Source organism: Astatotilapia calliptera, chromosome 3 (genome assembly GCF_964374335.1).
Source record: "Astatotilapia calliptera chromosome 3, fAstCal68.1, whole genome shotgun sequence".
NCBI classification, from domain to species: domain Eukaryota; kingdom Metazoa; phylum Chordata; class Actinopteri; order Cichliformes; family Cichlidae; genus Astatotilapia; species Astatotilapia calliptera.
In genome coordinates this window covers 44,868,665-44,890,192 of record NC_137424.1, presented here as the reverse complement: position 1 = coordinate 44,890,192, position 21,528 = coordinate 44,868,665, and the positions used below count along the sequence as shown (strand labels likewise).

The window sequence follows — 21,528 nt, the reverse complement described above, 5'->3', positions numbered from 1 at the left end:
GCTAGGGGCCAGGAATCTCCTCTTCGGGTTTTTGGGGGATGTTGCTCCGGGTCCGATAACAGGCAACCCACCCGACGTGCACGGTGTGAGGTCTCGCAGCAAGCTATCAAATACGGCGCATTTCTCGGCTTTTAAAAAAAACGCTATGCGTCGCCAGCTGTTTAATCGGATTCTTGGTGTTACCTCCTTTGACAGCATCACAGTATCAGCTTAAAGCCCTTGTTGCAGGCTGCTGAGTTTGCATATTTTGCTGTGAAGTACAGCCAGACTTTTGACCGCTTCGCCTTGGGCATTTTTAATCTGTAGCTCTGCTCTAACAGAACGTACGTACCTGGCCCCGCCTACTATCCTCGGAAACGTAAAATGATTGGCTAGAAGTGTATCACAGCTCAGGAAAAAAAAGCACCGAAATAAAGCACCGAAATGTGCGCTGCTTTTCGGTCTGGTTACTACCGTTTATGTCAGAATTATAAGGTGCACTGTTGCTTTTTGAAAAAATCTAAGGATTTCAAGTGAGCCTTATAGTGCGGAAAATACTGTACATGTCTGGTAATTCCAAAATTTTAAATGTCTCTCTTTTATTTTCTGTTTTCAGTAACTGTATATGGTCAGACCTACTTTGCTATAAATGCCAGCTACTCGTCCAGCCCTGGGTATTCAAAACCAGGTGCTGATGGTTCTCAGACAGTGTTTGTAAGCCATCAATGGTATTTACACTCAGGGCAACAGCAGCATAAAGGTGCCTCTGCCTTGCACCAATCAGCCTGATGAACGTTATGACAGTTTGGTGGACGGAATAACAAATCCAAGCATGTTTATTATTTTCAATGGTAATAATTCTAGAGACTTATTCATCATGAAGAAAACAAGACAATCGATCGATCGATCACTTGCGCAAGGGAGGCCTGTGTCCACCACGAGAAAGACCTCGACTCTGACCTCCTCCTGCTGCCTTTTTATTGAGAGACAGTTCACACAAAAAACATCAGAACAAAGCCACGCCCACATGGTTCTAAGACAAGGCATTATATGTATATGTGTGAACTTCTGTAAGAATGTGTGTGTGTGTGTGTGTGTGTGTCAGACCTCCTGCTGACCAAAGGGTCGTAAACGCAGGAAGCTTACATCAAAAAGCACAAGGATGTGTCTGTAATAAAAGACTACAGCCCCCCACCTAGAACCTCGAGAATCTGGGGGGAAGGACAGTAGAATTCCTTTCATCCCACAGTTAAACAATGTAGAGATGGATGGTAAGCATAAAAATGACAACATTTAACAATCCACTCTAACATAAGGCTTATCCAGATTACCTCATAATCTTCTGTTAGTGCTTCATCATGGGGAATATTTCCTATACAGCTAATACATTTTCAACACCGATTTACCATCAGTGTTCTGAACAGTCAGGCCCCATCTTATGTTAAAGACCTCATAATACTGTATCACCCCAACAGAGCACTTTGCTCTCAGACTGCAGGCTTACTTTTGGTTCTTAGGATATTTAAAAGTAGTGTGGGTTAAGATTAAATTAGGCTTAAAACTTCCATTTTTGATAAAGCATATGTTTAGTGCAGATGACCCCTCAATCCTTCCCATGATGCACTTTATGTTTCTTTTTCACTCATGTTTTTCACTCTCTGTGTGTTTATAAACTACTGTGTATTTAATTGTTAATTAGAATTTCTGGCTCTTCCACAGTGTGTCTGTTTTTCCTCTCTTCCACCATTAACTATTCAACCAGTCACAGCACATGGCTGAGCAGCCAATCAAATAGTCACTCTGTAGGAAAAAATGGATAATTAGCTGCTCAACTACACAACATTAAACAGCAAATAAATCCAACTTCAAAAGTCTCTGTGCTTAAATTCCTGAACGTAAATTCAAAGAAAAGTGGTTTCTCATGATAGCACAAGTTTTACTTTGTGTAACTGCTTCTGCCACAGCGCAGTCTGGGTCCTTACTCAGCAGCTTGAGATGAAAATAGAAGAGGTGGATTTTCCCACCCCTTAATAGGCGGGGCTGCTGAATGGGAAGGACATATTTAAAGAGGCACAGATCTGATTTCGAGACAGTTCAACATAAAATTTATGTGTGGTCACTTTCTCTCAATTTGCACGTAAAATATGACCGTTTCAATAATGTTATTCTAACCATATGTTGAAAAACCATGTAATTATTTCTTAATGCACAATAAACTAAGCTAACTTTAATTTTATGGTAACTTCAGTTGGACACTAAAGATTTGGTTCTGAGCTTTAGATATTTCTAGATTACTGCTTGAAACTACATGTGAGAATGTGGAAGATCACTGTTGGAGATCAAGACAAAATCTGTAACTGTAAACAGACATTCATGTGAAAATTAAAACATTTGGTGATTTATAGGATCACAAATATAAATGCAGTGTTTAATACTAAAATGAAAGATGTGTAATTTCCTCAGCAGTTAATAACAAGGAATTTTGACTTTGTTTAGTAGCTGTAGCTTTACGAAATTTTAAAAGTGTTTTTAAAATGTATTAAATCAGTAATGCTTTTTTGCCCGGTGATTTTTTAGATATACTGTGTTTGTTCTTACAATAAACTATTTGAGAAAGAAAAATCTAAGATGTTTATATAATTTGTTCAGCAATATGATCTTCACAAACTGATGCTTCTTCTCCATTGTTTAAACAATCAATGTAATGTATGCTATTGTTCATGGCATGACATCTGTCCATAAAGGACCTCATCACATGAATCAGTCACTGCCACAAATCTCCTGAGCTTATTTACCTCCTTCTTAGTAAAAGTCATATCTGTAGATTTTAGTGTGATGTTTTCAGATGAAAATATGAAAACAGCTCGAGCTTGAGTTGATGTCAGACCTCACATAATTACTGGTAAAATGTCTTTCTCAAAACCATATTAAGACATAAATATGATTTAGAGCAGCGGTCCCCAACCTTTTTTGCGCCACGGACCGGTTTATGCCCATTTTCACGGACTTTAAGGTGTCGCGGATAAATACAACAAAATAAAACTAGTACCGGTACCGAAAAAAGGAAGATTTAAACACACGTGAAAAGACCCAGGAAAACCGAGTTAACGATAAAAACGATAACAAAATAACGCTGAAAACCGATAAAAAAAAACCCTGAAAACCATACATTTCACGCCTCAACTCTCGCGGCCCGGTACCAAACGACTCACGGACCGGTACCGGTGACCGCTGATTTAGAGTTATACTCTGACAGCTGAAACACCTTGTAAAATACCTGCAGAGCAGGTGAGCTGAAAAAATCCCCTGAGAATTAAATGCGCACTTTTCCCATTGCTGGGTGTGGGAGTGTAAACATGAGGATGTGATACTTTAAAAGTGAAACTGAAAGAAAAACGGGCACTCAGAGCGGCCAAATGTTTGACGGGCTTAAAGTTCTCATGTTAGTGTAGAATTGCAGATAAAATGGATGAATATCTGTATCCACTGTTTTTTGAAGCCACTGACTTTACAGACAGAGAGAAGGAGAAAGTGAGGAGATACTTTCAGAAAAGGCGAGAGTCCGGGGGTGGCGACTGTGGAAATCTTGAAAAACTCGGAGGAAGCGTTTATAAAATATGTTTTAAGGAAAAAGAAGGTAGGACAGTCGGTTATTTGTAAAATGTATTCCTATATTTGTGTTTCAGTGACTCTGTTTATGCTCGTTTTAGATCAAGACAGAGTTTTGCAGAGGAAGTTTCACACCATCACTCTTCCTAGTGGACAAGTGCGGCTGACCGTGAGCCGGACAAGTTCACCACAGACCTCTGACCAGCCAATGCCAAGCCAATCACTGGTACAGTTTACTGCTCTTTCAAACATGACTTTTGGTTACAGTAAAAACTCAGCGTCAGAGCCGGATAATGTTGCCGAATCAGTTTAAGAGTAGCGAGTTAATGTTAGGATGCCTGGGTCGTCGACCCAGGGTTTTTGAGTTTATGATATTATTTATAATGTCTAGTTTTTGGTTTCTTTGAGTTCTGTCTTATGGCTTAGGTCTCTGTCTTCTTTAGTTGCTCTGTCTCCCCTATCACCTGCATCCCCTTGTCTAGTTCGCGTCTATGTGTATCTTAAGTTCCTATATCCCCGTGTTCAGTCAGTGTTTGTGTCTGCCCTGTTCCCACGTCTCTGTTCCCTTTGTAGTGCCTGCATGTGAGTCTGTGTCTTTGTTCAGTCTGTGTTATGTGTTTCCTGTTTTACTTTGAAGGTCTCCGTCTTTTCTCAGTGTGTTCAGTTTACGCTTCTTTGGTCTCGTCAGTTCTGATTTGCCCCAGCTGTGTTTCCCTTCTGTTACTCATTTCCTGATTGCTCCCTCTGTGTATTTAAGCCCTGTGTTTCTTAGTGTCTGGGTCGCGATCTACCGTTTATTTTGCTGTGTGTTTTGCCAGTCCACCGGTGTTAGTTTATGTTCAGTTTTTCCCAGTTATGTTATGTTTACGTTCAGCATTAAAGCTGTTTTGGTTTAAGTTTGTCTCCGGAGTCTGCATCTTGGGTCCTATTCCTGTTTGCACACAGCCGTCACCTAACAGAAGATCGCGACCAGTACATGGACCCAGCAGCACTCGCCCCATCTGAAGAGCTCAGGGAGGATATAATTTATTCAGTGGATAAATTATGCGACCTGTGGCTGAATCATTCTGGGGATATATAGCCAGCCTTAACTGGCTGGCTGGCTATATATATATATATATATATATATATATATATATATATATATATATGCATGGAGCTGCAGACTAAATTTGATCTTGATCTCTCAACCTGCCTGGAAGCCCCTTAACTGGCTGGCTAGCATCTTACCCGATTTGTCACTATGAATATAAAACAAACTCTTATTCTTCAGCTGCTGACATTCGATTGAGTGTGTTGAGAGTAGAGATGGACCGATCTGATATTATGTATCGGTATCAGTCCAATACTGACTTAAATTACTGGATCGGAGAAACAAAAAATGTAATCCATCCATTAAATATCAAAAAGCACCTCACAAAACTTGCAACATGGCATAACTCTGCTCATAACCATAGCACGTCGGAGCAGTATGCATCACGTGATAGAGGGGCTGTGTGCCAGACCCGTCTGCGGTCTGGTTGAGCAGTCGGAGCCTCGCTACCAAACCGGCATTTCATCTTCGAGAAAGTTATCCCAGAGAGAAGTAAAGCAAGTGTGTAAGTCCATCTAAATGTTTGTAAAGCATTCCCACGGTAAGCTTGACTGATATATGGAGTGACTGCCTCTTCTCTCTCCCTCCCTCTCCTGCTGCTACTTCAGCGTGAAACTGATTAGTGATCAGCTGATCGGCTTTTCTGTCGCGAGTCTGTCTCTCTTGTTTGTTTGTCGCCCAATTCGCGCCAGAAAGAGAAAACCAGCAGCTGAACAACAGCAGCACGTTTAAGCTTGATAAGCAGTTGTTAGAATTATTTTTTTTTTTTTATAAAAAAAGATCCTGGTGTACAAAGTAATTACTTTGTACACCAGGATCTACTAGCTGACGGCTGGTAACTGTGCAGGGGCGGATCTAGCAAAGTTTAGCCAGGGGGGCCGATAGGGCATGAACAGGGAAAGGGGGCACAAAGACATACTTTTCTTTCTTGTTCTCATTTAAAATGTCTAGCTTTTAATAAATAATTATCTGAATCTTACACCCAAATTTTAATCTGATGTAAAAAGTATAGAAGTCCATTATTGTATATAGTTGTTAAGTCTAATATACCCTAGTAAGCTATAGTACTTTTTCCTTTGGGAAGATACCATCTGTGCAGTCTGCACTTCTGTTGAAGAAAGATGTTGAATCTATTTAATTATTCTTGAAAAATAATTGATTTCTGTGCATTTTTTTTCACACTGCATCAAATTAAAGTTGATTACGTCGATTAAGCATCATTAGGTGGGGGGTGGTTCCCTATTTTATATATTTTTTTGCTGGGAGTTTGCAACCCTGTTAGTTAGGTTGCTTACTCTTTAAAATACCAGAATAAGAAGGATTGAGTAGGTTTAAGTTTATTAGATTGATCAGTATTGCTGAACTATGAAATATTTTGGGTGCAGTATATTTTTTGCATACAGGTATAACAGAATAGCTTTAGTGTTTTTTTTCAGGTTTGAACTTATACAAAATGCAGCAAGATATTAAAAAACAGTTTTATTTATTAAAAAACACACTATATTGGCGTCATGGTCCGGAGTCTGTGACTCCGTGTTTATGTTTTAGTTTATTATTATTCTGTGGTTTTGTTTATTCTGGGTTTCTGTACTCTCCTTTTTTCACGTTTCATGTTCCTATGCCATTTTCCAGTGCCTTCTCCCCACATCTCTGGTTCATGTCTCAAGGTTTCATGTTTGTTTTTGCTTAGCTTTTCCCAGTGTAGGTTACTCTTAAGTTTTGGTTTTCGTCCACCTCGTTCCTGTTTGTTTCACCCTTTTGTTAATAAAGCTCGCTCACGACTTAAGCAGTCTGCATCTTGGGTCCGTTAATAATTCACACACGGCTTGCCCCGGCAACCCGTGACAATCGGATTCATATCGGTATCGGCCGATATCCAAATTTATGATATCGGTATCGGATATAAAAAAGTGGTATCGTGCCATCTCTACTCATAAGCAGAGAGTGCTTGCTAGCACTGTCCTTAGACAGTAAACGTGACAAAACTATTCAGGAAAAAACGCAGCGTATATATTGTTTATCATGACTCTGGTTTTACTGGCCTATCAACACAATTTAAAAACCAGTATATATCACCTTGTTGCTTTGTCATCTTGAAGTGGTCATGTGACTGGCTTACCACGACTACTTTATTCTTCCTCAGTCAAACAGCAGCACTCATGTGATTGCCCCTTAGCTCCAGGTGTTGTGCCAAAAAGTGATTGTCTGCTGAACACATCTTCGACCGCCTGTTTGTGGAAAAATAGTAACGCACTGCACCGCACTTTTCTGTTAGTAATGGTAACGGCATTGTAACGATAGAAATAGTAACTAGTTTACTCGTTACTGAAAAAATGTAACGGTGTTAGTAACGTTATTCCTATCACTGGAAATAACGTAGACGATCCAGTAACGAACACAAGAGAACACACACTGTAAATGCACAGAGGGGAACGAGGAAACTACACACATAAGGGAGGCACAATTGACTGTAATTGACAAGACGAGACAAGCAAGTAACCAATGCCATGTATGTTACTCCACCTCCATACAATCAAAGATAGTGTTTTTTTTTTAAAACATAGGTCATAAAAAGCCAGATGGTAACACTCTCACTGGACATTTTATTAGGTACACTTTGATAGTACCAAGTAAGACTTCAGTGCTGTTTCTTTTAAATCTTTGTTGTTAATTTTGGATTGTAATGTTGTGATGTTATTTGAGTTACTGTTTCCTTCCTATCAGCTTGAAGGAGTCTGGCCAGTAAACAAAATTTTAAATTCTTTGTGGAATCCATGGACACTGCTAGCAAACAGATTAAAAAAAAACAAAAAAACCTCAACATCATGTTTTAACTGATTCACAAACCATTGTATTCTGCTTTCATTTACATTGTACACAATATCGAAACTGTTTTAGAAACTCGACTGTAGCGTATTTCTGTTCTAACACAGTGTCATAGTCAGACATAACAACAACAAAAAAAACATATACAGAGAAATATTAATTTTATGTGTTTTTATTTACATAACAGAAAGGACTCTATGAATCAGTACAACTGAAAACTGCTGTGAAATCAACTTTTTTTTTAATGTACGTTGATTAGAGTTTTTGAATGAAGGTTATGATTCGTTTTTGATTTACTACCCAGGCCTATGTGGTACACTCCAATTGTTCATGATAAGTAGTCTATCTTATAGCATTAATTGACAGATTTGTTTGATTTCTTCTCTTCTTTCAGAGCTCTACAAACCCAAACATAAATGGTCTTGAGAAGACTTTCAGGATAGATGTTTTCCTGCTGTTTTTCCTGAGAGACAACTGTAAAGCATACACATTTTTTGAAAAACAACTGTCGTCAATCGGCTGCACAGTGGAGCTAAATTTCGATGAAGAGGAGGTTTTGGTTAGAGGGGAGGTTGACAAGGGTCCAGGAGGAGGATTAGGTGGTTCTGCAGAGAAATGGGAGTATCAGGTGAATCAGGCCTTCGTCCAGCTAACTGAGAGCTACAACTGCTATCATGTGCTTGAGCCAAAACAGGTGAAAATAGTACTGCAGGACTCGGCCTTTAAGACAGATGATATCAAAGTTTACACAGAGAGTGGCTATGCTGTGGTTGTAGGAGAGGTTGATGCCATGAAGGAGAAGATTGCAATTCTGGAAAAAAGCCTACCCACCAAAAAGGAAATGCCAATTGTGGAGAAGAACTTCAAGCTCATAGAAGAAGACTTCAATCGAGAAATGCGTGCTAATTGTCCAGAGGTTACAATCATCAGAGGTAGTGCCATGATCACTTTGGAGGGCCCTGACAAAGAGGTGCAGTCAGGAGCTGCAAAACTGGTTGAACTGATTAAGAACATAAAGGAGAAGAGCGTTAAGTTCCCTACAGCTCTGCTAACCTTCATGAAGACCAGTGATGCCATCCCAAAATACCAAACTCGCTTCCTGCAGAGCCTCAGAAACCCTGTTTTCTTTGAGGTGGGTGCAGATCTGGTTCTGTCCAGTTTGTCCTCTGATGCTCTGAATGAGGCCGAGGCAGCAGTAATGAGAGACTTTAAAGTGACCACTGTACAGCTGCAGGGTGCAATAGATCTCAACAGGTTGAAAGAAATTCTGACAAAAGCCAAAAACGAGGCAAACAGTAGAGAGTTCAGAGTGGACATCAGCTACATGCCAGGCGCCAGGGGAACCTCAACAACCAACGTCCAACTGGTGGGCTACAGTGAAAATGTGGCCAAGCTCAATGAAGTTCTTCATGACTTCCAGTTGAATCAAGTTTCAACTCAAGAAACCATCAATCTGCTTCATCATGACACTGTCTACTGTTTTAATAAAATCCTAGACTTGATTGGCATGAAGCAGACCAAGGTGACCTTACAAGCCTCACATTTTCCAAATCCTTGTGTGTTTGTGTCTGGTCCTCGATGTCATGTTCAGGAGGCCAAGGAGGCCCTAACATCAACTCTAGACAGTGTTGTAGTAGACACTTTGACTCTAGATGGACCAGGGGCTCAGCAGTACTTCCAGGAAGAGGGTAAAGTGACTAAAGAGCTGATAGAGGGTTCCTGTCACGTCATTATCCGAGAGAAGCAAACTGCAGCCATCCCAAACGTGCAAAGACCACGAAACACCAGCAGACTCAGCGACACACCTAGATCTCTCAGCTACAGCAGCAGCATGTACAGCACAGTTGGAAACTCTGCAATCAACAGAACAAACCTGAAGATCAAACTCAGCAGTTTAGAAAATGAACAGGTTTGATTATTTCCATTCAATTCTATTTCCCATAGTCTCAAAATAAAATATCAACATTCATGTTATTCAATATTATTTCTGCAGGCGGATGTTCTGGTGGTCCCCATGCTCAACAAGCAGCTGACTTCTACAAATATTGGCAAAAGTTTATTGGCCAAAGCTGGGAATGTATTAAAGTTAAAGTTTGATTCAGTCTTAGCCAGTTGTGCCATCACCCCTGGTGATGTTCAGCTGGTTGATGCACCTCCATCTCTGGGCTGCTCCAAGATTTTCTTCATTGAGTGCTTGCCTTGGGACGGAGTAAGAGGAAAGAGCGTTCAGGTAAAATTAAGGACTTTTATTAACACTTCTAGAGATGGATAAGAGCTTATTCATATTTAATTTACCTTCAGAAAACCAATGAAATGCATCAATGAATTTCCTTTGGGAATAGTAAAGTTTTATGAAATTAAATAAATATCATTGCTGTGTATAGTTGAAAGGTTGGAATAACTTGATGTTATATACCACAAACTCCAAGCCAGGACTTATGCAAACAAATTTAAGTTTTTTGTGGAGCCTCAAGGTTTTCCTTGTGTGCTCAGTTGCAGTGTACAATCCAAGAGTTAAGTTTGAAAACATAGTTAAAAATATGTAACTTTTGATTTGCAGGCTCTTGGTAACGGTCTGCAGAAGTGTCTGGAGCTTTGTGTACGGCAGAATTTTGGTTCAGTGGCCATTCCAATCATTGGGCCAGGAATTGTTTTACAATACCCGCTGAGAGAAGCTATTCAAGTGTTGACTGACATCATTCACCAGTTTGGATTATCTGCATCTTCTGGATCTCTTACAAACATCCACATTGTCATTAAACCTGGTTACCCTGATTCTGAGGAGGTAACCCTTACTTGATGGCCTGTATCTGATATGTAACATGCAGGCATCAATTCTTTATCGTGTTATTCTGTGTTTTTATCTACAGTGCTACCACGATGTCTACAGACAGCTCAGCTTAAATATGAACCAGGGAGGCCAAGGTAAACTAGCACTACTCAGACTGTCTTTATTATGTGACATTAATGCATAGTGAGCAGATAAAAAGCATTCAGCCTGTGCCATATTTTACCATCTTCATTAGTACCCTCAGTTATCAGATTAAATATCAAACAATAGCTAATGTGTGGTGTTCTTCCTCTAAGCAATCTTCAGGTCCCTCACCAGTGACTTGGATGACATAACCATGACAGTGGAAAGTGGGGTTAAACTACATGTTGTGTTTGGTGACATAACCAATGAAACTACAGATGTTGTAGTGAACACAACAGACTTCCAAAATTTTATCCTTGGTAAGTGAAACTGAGGATGCACACAAGTACAGTGGGGCAAAAAAGTATTTAGTCAGCCACTGATTGTGCAAGTTCCCCCACTTAAAATGATGACAGAGGTCAGTAATTTGCACCAGAGGTACACTTCAACTGTGAGAGACAGAATGTGAAAAAAAAAAATCCATGAATCCACATGGTAGGATTTGTAAAGAATTTATTGGTAAATCAGGGTGGAAAATAAGTATTTGGTCAATAACAAAAATACAACTCAATACTTTGTAACATAACCTTTGTTGGCAATAACAGAGGTCAAACGTTTACTATAGGTCTTTACCAGGTTTGCACACACAGTAGCTGGTATTTTGGCCCATTCCTCCATGCAGATCTTCTCGAGAGCAGTGATGTTTTGGGGCTGTCGCCGAGCAACACGGACTTTCAACTCCCGCCACAGATTTTCTATGGGGTTGAGGTCTGGAGACTGGCTAGGCCACTCCAGGACTTTCAAATGCTTCTTACGGAGCCACTCCTTTGTTGCCCGGGCGGTGTGTTTTGGATCATTGTCATGTTGGAAGACCCAGCCTCGTTTCATCTTCAAAGTTCTCACTGATGGAAGGAGGTTTTGGCTCAAAATCTCACAATACATGGCCCCATTCATTCTGTCCTTAACACGGATCAGTCGTCCTGTCCCCTTGGCAGAAAAACAGCCCCATAGCATGATGTTTCCACCCCCATGCTTCACAGTAGGTATGGTGTTCTTGGGATGCAACTCAGTATTCTTCTTCCTCCAAACACGACGAGTTGAGTTTATACCAAAAAGTTCTACTTTGGTTTCATCTGACCACATGACATTCTCCCAATCCTCTGCTGTATCATCCATGTGCTCTCTGGCAAACTTCAGACGGGCCTGGACATGCACTGGCTTCAGCAGCGGAACACGTCTGGCACTGCGGGATTTGATTCCCTGCCGTTGTAGTGTGTTACTGATGGTGACCTTTGTTACTTTGGTCCCAGCTCTCTGCAGGTCATTCACCAGGTCCCCCCGTGTGGTTCTGGGATCTTTGCTCACCGTTCTCATGATCATTTTGACCCCACGGGATGAGATCTTGCGTGGAGCCCCAGATCGTGGGAGATTATCAGTGGTCTTGTATGTCTTCCATTTTCTGATGATTGCTCCCACAGTTGATTTTTTCACACCAAGCTGCTTGCCTATTGTAGATTCACTCTTCCCAGTCTGGTGCAGGTCTACAATACTTTTCCTGGTGTCCTTCGAAAGCTCTTTGGTCTTGGCCATGGCGGAGTTTGGAGTCTGACTGTTTGAGGCTGTGGACAGGTGTCTTTTATACAGATGATGAGTTCAAACAGGTGCCATTCATACAGGTAACGAGTGGGGGACAGAAAAGCTTCTTACAGAAGACGTTACAGGTCTGTGAGAGCCAGAGATTTTCTATGTTTGAGGTGACCAAATACTTATTTTCCACCATAATTTACGAATCAATTCTTTACAAATCCTACCATGTGAATTCATGGATTTTTTTTCACATTCTGTCTCTCACAGTTGAAGTGTACCTCTGGTGCAAATTACTGACCTCTGTCATCATTTTAAGTGGGGGAACTTGCACAATCGGTGGCTGACTAAATACTTTGTTGCCCCACTGTACATAGCATAGTGAGCAGGAGGATCATGTTGTAACTGTGACATTATTTTTTTTAGCCACAATGGTGGCATAGCTCTCTACGAATTTCAAAGGTAAACACATGTTCATGCATGTTTGCTCAGAAATGGGGATGTCTTTTTAAACATGATCTTTGAACATATTACGGGCGATCGTGGCTCAAGAGTTGGGAGTTCGCCTTGTAATCAGAAGGTTGCTGGTTCGAGCCCTGGCTCTGACAGTCTCGATCATCGTGTCCTTGGGCAAGACACTTGACCCGTTGCCTACTGGTGGTGGTCCGGTGGCGCCAGTGTCCGGCAGCCTTGCCTCTGTCAGTGCGCCCCAGGGTGGCTGTGGGCTACAATGTAGCTTGTCATCACCAATGTGTGTGTGAATGGGTGGATGACTGGATGTGTAAAGCACTTTGGGGTCCTTAGGGACTAGTAAAGCGGTATATAAATACAGGCCATTTACTATTTTTACCATCCAAGTTTTCATCTAGTATTATCAGCAGGCCACTTATTTTAAGATCAAATACTTACTTGTATTTTACATCTCGTACCTATCATGGTTGTAGTTTAATATTTTTGTGCAAGTGCTGACCAGGCAAATTCAGTCGGAACAGGTTTGGTGGATGACAAAATGCAAAGCAGAGATTTATGGGCATTGTTGTCCAATGATGACTTGCTAATTTTGGTCCTTAAGCCAGTCATTTCATCACATTTGGGCTGCCGATATCTTTTGTTGGTACTCGAACTGCTAGAGCTAACAGCTCCCACAGTTTCGTGCTTGCTGCAACATGTTTTGCAATTAGATGGTGCCGTAAAGTTGAAGTGCTTCATGGTACGCAAACTCCTTTTTGCACAGTTTGCATAAAACCATGCTTTTATCAAGGCTTCCGTCAGGTAGTCTTTTGAAATTAAATTTGCCTCCGCTCAGTCACAGCAAGTCACTTTATTCTGATTCTTTTTACCTCTGATGTGTGCATCAGTGTAATCTAGTGATGTTCGATTCGTGAACGAATTGTGGGGGGGGGGAAACAACAGCCAGTTTCTTAACAAAAGCATTTCTGCTCTGAACTGAAAGAAAAAACCCTGAGTGGAAGCTCACATCAAGAAAATAGCTCCTCGGTTCACAGTAGCATCGCTCTACTAACATGCTAACACCCTCCCTTCCTGTGCTGAATCGTAAGCGTAAGCGAATCACTCACTCACTCACTCACTCACTCACTCACTCACTCACTCACTCCCTCCCTCCTGGCTCACAGCTTCTTCTTCTTCTTGGTTGGCAACCAATGTTAAGGCACATTACCGCCCCCTGGCTCACAGCTCAGAGGACATTTAGATGAGAAAATATATATTTGACACATTTATGGAAAATACTAATAAAATACAAATAAAAAAAATAAATGTTTATTAAGCAGTTTTGATAGGAAATTGCTTAATTTTAGAAATGTTTTTGCTCTTTTTTGCTCTATAAAATAGTTGTTGTTTTTTTAGAATCATTCATCTTAGCAGTAGGATTTACATGAAAAGAGAAACAAATTAACTTTGAGTGAAAATGTACATTTTTTGCACTCTCTAGTCAACTGACTCAGTGAATCAAATGACTCAAAAATCCGATTCACTTTGGTGAGTGACTCATCAAAACTCGATTCAGTAAAAAGAATCAAATTTACCATCACTAGTGTAATCGGTATACCAGGGAAACGAGCATTGACAAAAGTTCCCCTTTGCTTGGAATGCAAAGTGTGATTAAAAGAGCTTTTTTTAACGCGTTAAATTTTTTTCTAATTAACTAATTGCAATCAATGCATTAAAATCCCACCCCTTGTAAAAATACATGTAGGGCAGTTAGCAGGTCCAGATTTAATTATTCAGTATTTTTTTTATTCTTTTTCTCTTCTTCTTCTACAGATGGAGTATGCAAAGATATCTTAACTGTAGCTGGACCAGAGGTGGAAGCAGAACTGAAAGCAGGTGAGAAATAGAGAAGTTGCTACTTATCTTCTCATCTTACTTATCTGCCTCTCACTCATGCTTATTTTGTCACTTTCTGTGCAGCATACGTGGAACGAGGAAAAATATTTGTGACCCAGTCTGGAAATTTCCCCTGTAAAGCTATTTTTCATGTATGTGGACAAAGGGATGAAGTCTACAACTTGGACTTCATCCAACTTGTGTGTAATGTCATTTACTATTGTGAGTCGTATAAATACAGCTCAGTGGCAATTCCTGCCATCTTTGCTGGTACGTATTTTGTTTGGCATTCAAGTCTTGTTGTGCTACACACACACACACACACACACACACACACACACACACACACACACACACACACCTAAATGCAAGTGGTGTTTCTGCAGGTGCTGGCGAGTTGGACCCTACTATTGTGGCAGGTGCCATCCTTCGAGTGATCAAGTCTTCTACATCATCTATGAACAGCCTCACCGACATCCGCCTCGTCCTGATTAAGATCGATGTCTTCTTGGCTTTTAAAGAGGAAGCGATGCAGATGTATTCCCCAGCTGTCATCAACAGAGGTGACAGAAATATTCACAAACTGCCATCTTGTGTGGTTATTTAGTGTAGTGATTTTTAAAATAAAAAGCAGATTAAATTATTATTTTACTGAAAATACTTGCTTATTTGTTTGATCCACCTTCCAGTGTCATTTCAAGAACAACAACAGCAACAACAGTCTGCTCCTAGTGTGAGTGCATACCTCAGCAGTCTCCAAATCAGCTCTTCTAGTCATCAGTCTGTCTTCACATTCCTGGGTCTTTCCATATCCGACATTGACGATGCCATGGAAAAGCTGAAGCATCAATATCAGACGCAGTGCTCCAGTAACACCTTCTCAAAGGAGGAACTGGAACTCCTCAACCAGGATGACATGATGGAGCTGAAGGATCTTGTGGAGGCTGAGGGTTTATTTGTGCAAACTGATCAGTCTGGCGCCCTAACAGTGAGCGGGCTAAAAGACGGGGTCACCCGGGTACTGCAGAAAATGAATCAGTGCCAGTACATGAACCTTGCTAGAGAGGTGAGAGTGAGGGAGGAGGAGGATGTTTACAACAAAGTGGTTTGGTGCATCCTGGCAAATCACGGTAACTGGGAAAGACTTCCCAAATCAGCTAATCACCAATTGGAAAAAAACGAATTAACAGAAGGAATAACAGATGCACAGGGACTCGTATGGGAGGTTGATGTACAGGCAATGGTGGCCACACGACCACTGAGCAGACAGACGACAAAGCTGAAACGACTTGAGAATCTTCCAGGTGAGTAGATAGTTCTCAGAGATGTTACAAAAATGAGCCTGACTGATACTGGAGTTTGATGCTTGAGAGTAATATAAACTTCAATAAACAAATGTTAAGGTTTTGAAAGAAATAATTCTACTAAAAAAGTATTAAAAAATGTACTTGTAAAAATAGTTGCAAAAGTCACTATGAGGAATGACAGTAACAGTAAACAGTTTTGAAACAGGAAATGTCAAAATTTCAATATTAGAAATATCAAAGTCTCTCCTTATCTGCTGATTTCAAATTGCATTGCAAAGCAGTGTTAGATTGGTGTCAGAAGGGCACCAATATAGCAAACAGTGTTAAGACTGATATGTGGCTGGACTGAACCAAATCCCAATTTTAAAACATCTATGCAATGTGTAAAAGTCAATGACAGCTTTATTGCTAAGCTCTTAAAAATACAAAGAAACAGAGGAGAAAAAATACTTTTTCAACTTCTTAGAAAACACAAGGCACAGAGGAAAAGAGCTGAGAGAGAACACAACAAAGGGCAAGGGAAGATTGATGAGACAGAGGAAAGAACTGGACACGAAGCGCAAGAGACGAAATACCACCAAAGTAAAACAGGAAGTAAGAGATGACAGACTCACAACATGAAAGTGTGACAGAGAGACAGAAGATAAACATAGAGACACAGCTGAAGGAACAGAATCGGAATAGAAAAGGGCTTTAACAAACTTATCATCAGTTAAAGAAAGCAAGCACTAAAGTCACAGAAAACAGGAAATGCATTCCTATACCAAACCAATAGTTACCTGACTTAATAAAATATAACAAACATGTTGTCTTTTTCAGACTTTACTTTCCCTCTGTACTGGGACCCCATGGCTGCCAATGAGACTATGAAGGTGGTTTCTCTGGAGACTTCTTCTGCAGAGTATCACACAGTAAAGGAGGCTTTCAAACGAACTGTCCCCAAAACTGTGATGAAGGTGGGTGGCTTTTCCTGCACAAGTACAAGTACATATATACACAAGTACATGCATACAAGCTGAAAAAGTTGATTGTGTGGTTACAGTGCAAACTAGTGAGCATTACTGGCTGTAATGTGGTCTGCTTAACTGGTCAGCTATCATGATACATGTTAACATTCAGGGAAAGAAGCTAATTAAAATATTAACTGCACCAGACTTTATATCAACAGTGCATGTGGTCATTAATTACATATTTCGATAACATAAAGGGTGTAACAAATAGATATTTTTTATTTTTAACTGACTTACTATAAACACTACTTATTTATTTTTATTTAAACATAAATAAATAGTGTTTAATTTCCTATTATTTTATCTAACCTGTAAAATGCATAAATATTAAAAAAAGATAATAAATGAGTATTAAAAAAAAAATTGAAAACATTTTTCCCTAGGAACTTTTTTTTCCTATGTAAAGAAATGATGTCTTGTAACCCATGGCAATTGCAACATCATCACATACCTGCTCTTCTTTTTGTGTCCACATGTAAGACATGAATTGATTTAATATATTTTTTCAGTAAATGTATATAAAAAATCGAAATCATAAAAGAAAAACAGGAAATTAAAGGAAACAGAAATCAGTCACATTCTGTCAACAAATTAATTGCCACATTAAAAAAATAAATACATTATATTTTATTTTATCAATCAATTTATCTATCTATGTTGGATATTTGCAGTTTCCGGCCACCATATCTCTGTGGTCCATTGAACCGATGTCAATATATTTGCTCAGAAATGCTATGAAAAATTCAAACTCCCTACCTGAGAAATATCACGTTTCTAAAGTGTGTTTTTTATTTTAATTTTTAAGTTTCTAAAGTTTTCAGTTTTGCAGTAAGAAAGTCATTAATTATTCACTGCTGTAATCTAAACTTCTCATACCTGAAACACATGCCTCAGTTTATGGTTACCACCATAAAGACATGAACTAAGCCATCAGATGTAATTAATATCCACACTGCTTTGTTTGGCATCTCTTTGATCCTTTGGCTTGGGTCTCTCTTGTCAGATTGAACGTTTGCAGAACGTTCACCTGCGGCGCGCCTATGAAGCCCAGAAGAAGCACATTTCTGATAAGAACGCACACGAGGGAGGAGCAGCGGAGAAACCTCTGTACCACGGGACGACCCAGGAAAACTGCCACTCCATCATGACAACTGGATTCAACAGGAGTTTTGCTGGACAAAACGGTGATAATTGTTACTGAACAAGACAACATTTTTCTGTTGCTTCAAAACGAATCACTAGTGTTGACTTTGTCTTAGAAATTATTACCTCCTATACACCAAGGTTTTACATATACATGTAAGTCTTTACCGCTCTGATCACTCTGACATTGTGTCTATATTGGTCCACCATTCAGGGACGTGCAGAGAGGTTTAAAGGGGCGGGTGCTCAAAGTGAAAAAGGGGCACATTGAACCATGCTGAATCACAACAACACACATTCATCAAGAATCTAATATGGGAAGGGCAGGGCTGTGTTGATCTGAGACTGTAGACATTAAAAAGTCCACAGGAGAGATGTTAGCTGATTAAACAAGTGTCATGAGATAATAACAAAATGCAAAGATTGGTGACAGCGCTTGGAACCATAAGGCAACAAAAAACTGAGAAATAATTTAGGCTCTGCCTGTGAATCACTCTTTGCTTCTCTTCTTCCTTCCTTCCCATCATTTCATATATCACTCTCCACTTGCTGTCTATCTGAGAACAAGGCACAACTTGCTATTGCAATAAACTATAATCTAATTATCCACACCTAACAACTCCTGCACTTAATCTATAATAAAATGATGACAGAAAAATGTTATAGCACTGCCTTTAGTAGCCTCACACAGCTCCTGCTGTTTCCTCCTCATGTCCTTACCAGCCATGTCTGCACAATGTTATATCATGAGTAATATTTTTTTAAATCCAGCTAAATAAAACACACACATGCACGCACACACAGGGACATTTTAGACCTTCTTCAGAATACTGTATATACTATGGGCATCCTTACATTATTATTTATTACTAGAGCTACAATAATAAAGCAATGAGGAGGGGGAAGTAATAAATATGAAATAATGTCATTATGATGATTCCATTTGTTTCACTATCCACTCTGTGCAGGGCAAAGCTTATTACATTTTTAAACTGTAGAGATACAATCATTTTACTGCTGTAAAATCCAACTTTTGTCTTATTTAAAATATAAATCTAATATAATCTGCTTCTTAATGTATGTTCTTTAAAATACAGCGTGTGTTTTTTTAATATATTATAATTATAATAATTATTATGTGGACATGCATATTAGATCGTTTTTTAGTGAAATATAATCCCTCCAGAAAGGCAGGATATGCCCAGAAACTTACTTTAAAACTAAATATGTTCTAAATACTTTAAAACTAAATATGTTCTAAATACTTTAAAACTAAATATGTTCCCTAAAACGGTGACAGAGCTACAGACCCATGACAGCCTTACACAGGTAGCCAGCAGCTATGACCAGCACTACTTGTGCAGTTAATAAAAGGACAGGTAATGTTTGCCACGCTGTTGCACACACAGCACGCTCGTTTGTTTCAGTTCGTCAGTTGCAACAAGACAGCTTACCAACGTGTACATAATAAGCTAATACTCCTGTGTGCTACACACTACAGTGTACGCTGTACACCTACTTACTGGGTTTGTCGCATCAGTCTGTGTCTCTGAGTTAACTTGTGTTTCTCCTACAGCTCCGGACCGCAAAAAATGCGCGTGCTCTTTGTGAGCTCGTTCCCGGCTCGTAACCAGCGCGTTCTGCCGTCGAGGGCGATCATTGGTTAAATGTGATCATGTGACTGATGCAAGCCAGATCCTTTTATTTAGCAAAACTATGATTAATAGTTAAATATTATTGTTGAGGGGCACAGACAGGACTCCGCACGCACACACACATAAAAATAAATAAATAAATAAATAAATAAAATTTAAAAGTTGCCTCAACAAAAGGGCACTTTGGGCACTCATCAGGAAAGGGGCGGGTGCTCAAGCCCCTCTAGCCCCCCCTCTGCACGTCCCTGCCACCATTACATGGTGACAGATTGATCATTTGCAGACTGCTTCAAGTATTTTATGGTCTTGAATGTGGTTGTATTTAACCATCATTTATAGACACAAACAGGACTCTTAGGATATTAAATGCAAACTTACAATACTTACGTAATATATGTTGGAAGTCACCATGTTTTATCTATGATAACCTATTACTAATTTCCTTTTTTTTCTTCCGACATTCAGCAACTGCATACGGTCATGGGACCTACTTTGCTGTAAACGCCAGCTACTCAGCCCAGCCCACCTACTCCAAGCCAGCTGCTGATGGTTCTCGGTTAATGTTCGTCGCCCGAGTCCTCACAGGCGTCTTCACTCAGGGCCAAGCTACCATGAAGGTGCTTCCACTCCGAAACAGCCAGCAGCCTCACAACCGCTTCGATAGCGCAGTGGACAAAATTGATAACCCTGCCATGTATATTGTGTTCCATGACAACCAAGCATACCCCGACTACCTCATCACATTCAAAGGAGATTAAGGGAAAAGTATTTTCTACTGTGGAAAAATGAAGGTCCAAAAAGAACAATATTAAAGTTATATTTCTAACTACATAAAGATTTATGTAGTAACTGGAAGTGTGTGGAAAAGTTACATTTGTAAAGGACCCAGAAACTTTATCATAGTTTACACTAAATATTTAAGAAGTTTTGCACACAAAACTAAATTTCCCTGTTGGGTACCTATGTGGTAGGTTTCTCTTACAAGAAGACAATGCACTTTTCATACTACAAGCAATTATATTTAATGTAGTGTTGACTTTATTTTTTCAGTGTTAAATTTCTTAGGTGTTAAATTATATGTTATTTTAATCTTGTTCTGAAAGCTGTAAGAATTATGCCAACAGAAGCTGTTTATATACGAAGTATATGAAATATGAAGAAATATGACATGTATGTACAAACACACACTGAAGGCACGTCACATGATTATGCATTTCTATTCTTTTATTTGGTTGATATTTGTATCTTACATCTTCAGAAGATTTATTGTATGCTTGTCTGGCACTTTCTTGTACAAAGAAAAATAAGAGGAGGTGGGTGATCAACACTCAAATAGAAACTGTGAAATGTAAATACAATTGTGGTAACATTATGCAAATGTAACCCAGTGTTAATTTGGTTATCTGATATTGTGTGATATTCAGTATATATGTATATACCTATATTGGGTGTTATAAAATGTTCTTCAATGATTTTGAGTTTTTTTTTTATTGCTATTGGTTTGCGGCTGCTTTACGACAGTCGACTGTGGTAGTACATCCTAGCGGGAGGGGCTATGAGCTCACGTGGCTTGTAGCTGTGCCAGAGAGCAAGCTGGGGTGAGCTAGCGGGGAATATCGCCTTCTGCAGTAGCCTTGAAAAGGACTATTGTTCGTTCTCCTGCCAGGTAAAAATCTGTTTCGTATGTATATTATACTATTCCATGTGTTATCATGTGTTTGCTATGATGTGATGTGTAGTAATGGTTATTAAGGTGCTAATCGCTAATCGAGGCTAAGCTAGCAAGCTCGACAATTAGCCGCCATGCTAAGCGGACGTTGGTAGCCAAGTTCGTATGTCACTATAGGGTTATAAGCTCACGTGGCTTGTAGCTGTGCCAGAGAGCAAGCTGGGGTGAGCTAGCGGGGAATATCGCCTTCTGCAGTAGCCTTGAAAAGGACTATTGTTCGTTCTCCTGCCAGACGCTTCGCTGCTGTGCTGCCTCGCTGCTGTGCTGCCTTACTACTGTGCTGCCTTACTGGTGCCATTAAAGGACAAGCGGCCGCCATCCCTTCATCCATCC

The 21,528-nt window shown here is 39.8% G+C and overlaps 1 protein-coding gene across 4 annotated transcripts; it reads left to right on the top strand.

The window, feature by feature from the left end:
• The first annotated feature begins 3,354 nt into the window (after positions 1-3,354).
• Positions 3,355-20,737, top strand: LOC113018872 (protein mono-ADP-ribosyltransferase PARP14-like). 4 transcript variants are annotated; one of them, XM_026162272.2, is made up of 14 exons: positions 3,355-3,616; positions 3,690-3,814; positions 7,902-9,416; positions 9,501-9,737; positions 10,068-10,292; positions 10,378-10,432; positions 10,595-10,741; positions 14,289-14,351; positions 14,436-14,621; positions 14,738-14,914; positions 15,041-15,655; positions 16,478-16,614; positions 17,672-17,852; positions 19,932-20,737. In XM_026162272.2, exons 1-14 carry the CDS (start codon positions 3,445-3,447, stop codon positions 20,222-20,224), a joined length of 4,128 nt encoding a protein of 1,375 aa, XP_026018057.2. In that variant the 5' UTR covers positions 3,355-3,444; the 3' UTR covers positions 20,225-20,737. The 4 variants fall into 4 exon arrangements, with proteins under 4 accessions (XP_026018057.2, XP_080147342.1, XP_080147356.1 ...); XM_080291216.1 differs by having other exon boundaries at positions 3,666-3,814; XM_080291230.1 differs by lacking the exon at positions 10,068-10,292 and having other exon boundaries at positions 3,666-3,814.
• The last annotated feature ends 791 nt before the right edge of the window (positions 20,738-21,528 follow it).